Source organism: Lycorma delicatula, chromosome 8, assembly GCF_047948215.1.
Source record: "Lycorma delicatula isolate Av1 chromosome 8, ASM4794821v1, whole genome shotgun sequence".
Classification (NCBI taxonomy): domain Eukaryota; kingdom Metazoa; phylum Arthropoda; class Insecta; order Hemiptera; family Fulgoridae; genus Lycorma; species Lycorma delicatula.
In genome coordinates, this window is record NC_134462.1 from 141,914,550 (window position 1) to 141,917,104 (window position 2,555).

Here is a 2,555-nt window from a genome sequence, read left to right on the forward strand (position 1 = left end):
AGTCTACACGCATGGTATAGAAAGGACGAGGTGGTGTTTGAACTCTTGATCTTGGTGAATCACCCATAGTTTGTGTCTGAAGTTTAGGATTTACTTTGAAGCATATGATGCATTGATGAAAAATTTTACTAGCCAAACTTCTGCCATCGATCGACCAATGTTTTTGACGAATAATGTTTAACAATAACTGTGGCCCTGCATGAAGCATTTTGTTGTGAAAATGTCTGGCAATCAAATTAGTAAATGCATGACTCTTTGGTAAGACGATGGGGTGAATTTGATCTGGAGTTAAATCTGAGTGCTGTAATCTTCCATCAACTAGTATTACATTGTTTTTGTCTAAGAATGGACTTGGAGAAACGAATTTGCTGGTTTTGGTTAGTGGTTGTCCTAGCTGCAAATCGTTAAGCTCACTTGGAAATGATTCCTTTTACACAGTCTTCACCAAAGCACGCTCTGCTAATCGAAGTTCAGAAGCTGATAAAGACCGTGAAGGCACGAATTTTGTGCTTGAGAGTTATTAATAAAGCGTAAACAGTAACTCATTACATGTTGAGCCCTTGTAAAACTAGGAAAATTATTTAAATTGATCATTTGGTTTTCAGCTGTAACACATGATAACACTGTATGATGATGCTCTGGAATTTGATCGCCAATTGGTAGAATAACTGGCTCTTCTGGAGATTCTTGTGACATACAAAAATGAAGACCCCTTCCAATACAAGTCTGCCATTGTAATCTCATAATCTCATCTGGCATAAAGCCTCTAGACAGATAGCAGGATTGTTTTGACTTCAAATGCTTCCACGAACTGATGTCTGTGTTAGTTTGTATCTTAGATATCCTGTAAGCAAAAAATGTCGTCCACGAGAAGAAGGAGCCTTAATCCATGCTAATGTTATAGTCAAATTAGTGTAATATGAAATTGAATCAACTTGAAGATGTAATGCATTAACAGTTGATTTTCATAATTCAGACAACAATAAAGCGCCACACAACTCTAGTCTGAGTAACAATTTTCTGTAATGGTGCGACACGAGATTTTGACGTGACTAAGTTAACAGTGATGATTCCATTATGGTCAGTACACTTGAGATATAGAGGCACCATATGCAGATTCTGAAGCATCTGCAAATCAATGTATCTGTAACTTCAGAACACCTTTCTGTTTCGGGACTATGGCCCTTTGGACTTGAATGTCTCATAGCATATACAATGACTTTTGAAATTGAGTCCACTTTAAGTAATTCATCAGGTACCTTTTCATTCCATCCTAGTGAATAGGACCACAATTTTTGCACGATTAATTTTGCGGTTAAGATTACTGGACCTATGATTATTCCAAGGGGATCGAAAATCCATCCGATTGCCGACAAAACAGTGCATTTAGTTGCTTTTACAGCTGTGTTTTTTCACAAAAATATAATTGGAATACATCTTGTCTTGGATTCCACATAAGGCCCGGTGTCTTAATTGTAGTGTCTTGATCAATCTCAATGCAACCCTTAACCACATCTTTTAGTGGAACATTAGATAAAATATCTGGATTGTTAGTGCTCCACTTTCTAAGATGAAAACTGCCTCGTTGAAGCAGATCATTTAAATCACGCCATAGTTTTTTTGCTTCTTTTATTGTCTTGGCTCCAGTAATAACATCATCCACATAAAAATCCTCTACGACTACGATGGATGCAACTGGAAAGGAGGATTCTTCATCCAGTGCTAGCTGCTTTATAGTTCTCGTTGCTAGGTAAGGAGCACTAGCAGTGCCATAAGTGATTGTCAGCAATTTAAATGTTTTAGTAGGATCCTTTGGCTGGTCTCTCCAAAAGATTACTTGTAAATTTTGCTGAGCTGATTGGATATTAATCTGACAGAACATTTTTTCAATATCTGCTGTTACAATATATGGATGTGTTCTGAATCTTGATACAATACTAACAAAATTTGATTGTACTGTTTGACTGACGATTGAGTTGTCATTCAATGAAACACCGGAGTTTGTTTTTGAGGATGTATCGAAAACTACCTGTAATTTGGTTGTGGAATCTTCCCTTAACACTGCAGGATGCAGAATGTAATAAGCTTTTGATGAATTAGCTTCAGTTGTTGTAATTTCCTTTATATGTCCTAGCTCTTCATATTCTTTCATGAATTGGATGTATTGTGAACGCATCTCTGACTTAACAGATAAATGCCTCTCTAATGATAAAAATCTTCTGAATGCAGAATCCTTTGATTCACTGAGGTCACAAATATCACCTTTGAAGGGGATTTGCACACAACACCTTCCAAGATTATTCCTGATGGTCGTATTCATATTCAGTTTGTAGTTTCCAGTGTACTGCTTTTCAGAGCAACCATCTTTTATGTCCCAAAACTTCTATGTGGTTTTATTGATGTCGTCCAGCGTAGATAGATGGCAAATTGTAGTTATGTGCGACATGGTATTGGTCGTTACCTTGCTGGAAATGATCCAACCAAGCACTGTATTTTGAAGGGTTGGAAATGAATCGTGAAGTTTTAGTCTTCCATCACGTAGCAAGTTTAAAAAT

The 2,555-nt window shown here is 36.9% G+C and overlaps 1 protein-coding gene across 1 annotated transcript; it reads right to left on the minus strand.

The window, feature by feature from the left end:
- Positions 1-1,396: 1,396 nt before the first annotated feature.
- On the minus strand, positions 1,397-2,320 carry LOC142329547 (uncharacterized). The gene has a single exon (XM_075374218.1). The coding sequence runs from the start codon at positions 2,318-2,320 to the stop codon at positions 1,397-1,399; it is 924 nt and encodes a 307-aa protein (XP_075230333.1).
- Between the last annotated feature and the right edge of the window lie 235 nt (positions 2,321-2,555).

What these genes read in the sequence shown, in the direction of transcription:
- LOC142329547 (XM_075374218.1), bottom strand. Translation starts at nt 2,320, where the DNA reads ATGAATACGACCATCAGGAATAATCTTGGAAGGTGTTGTGTGCAAATC.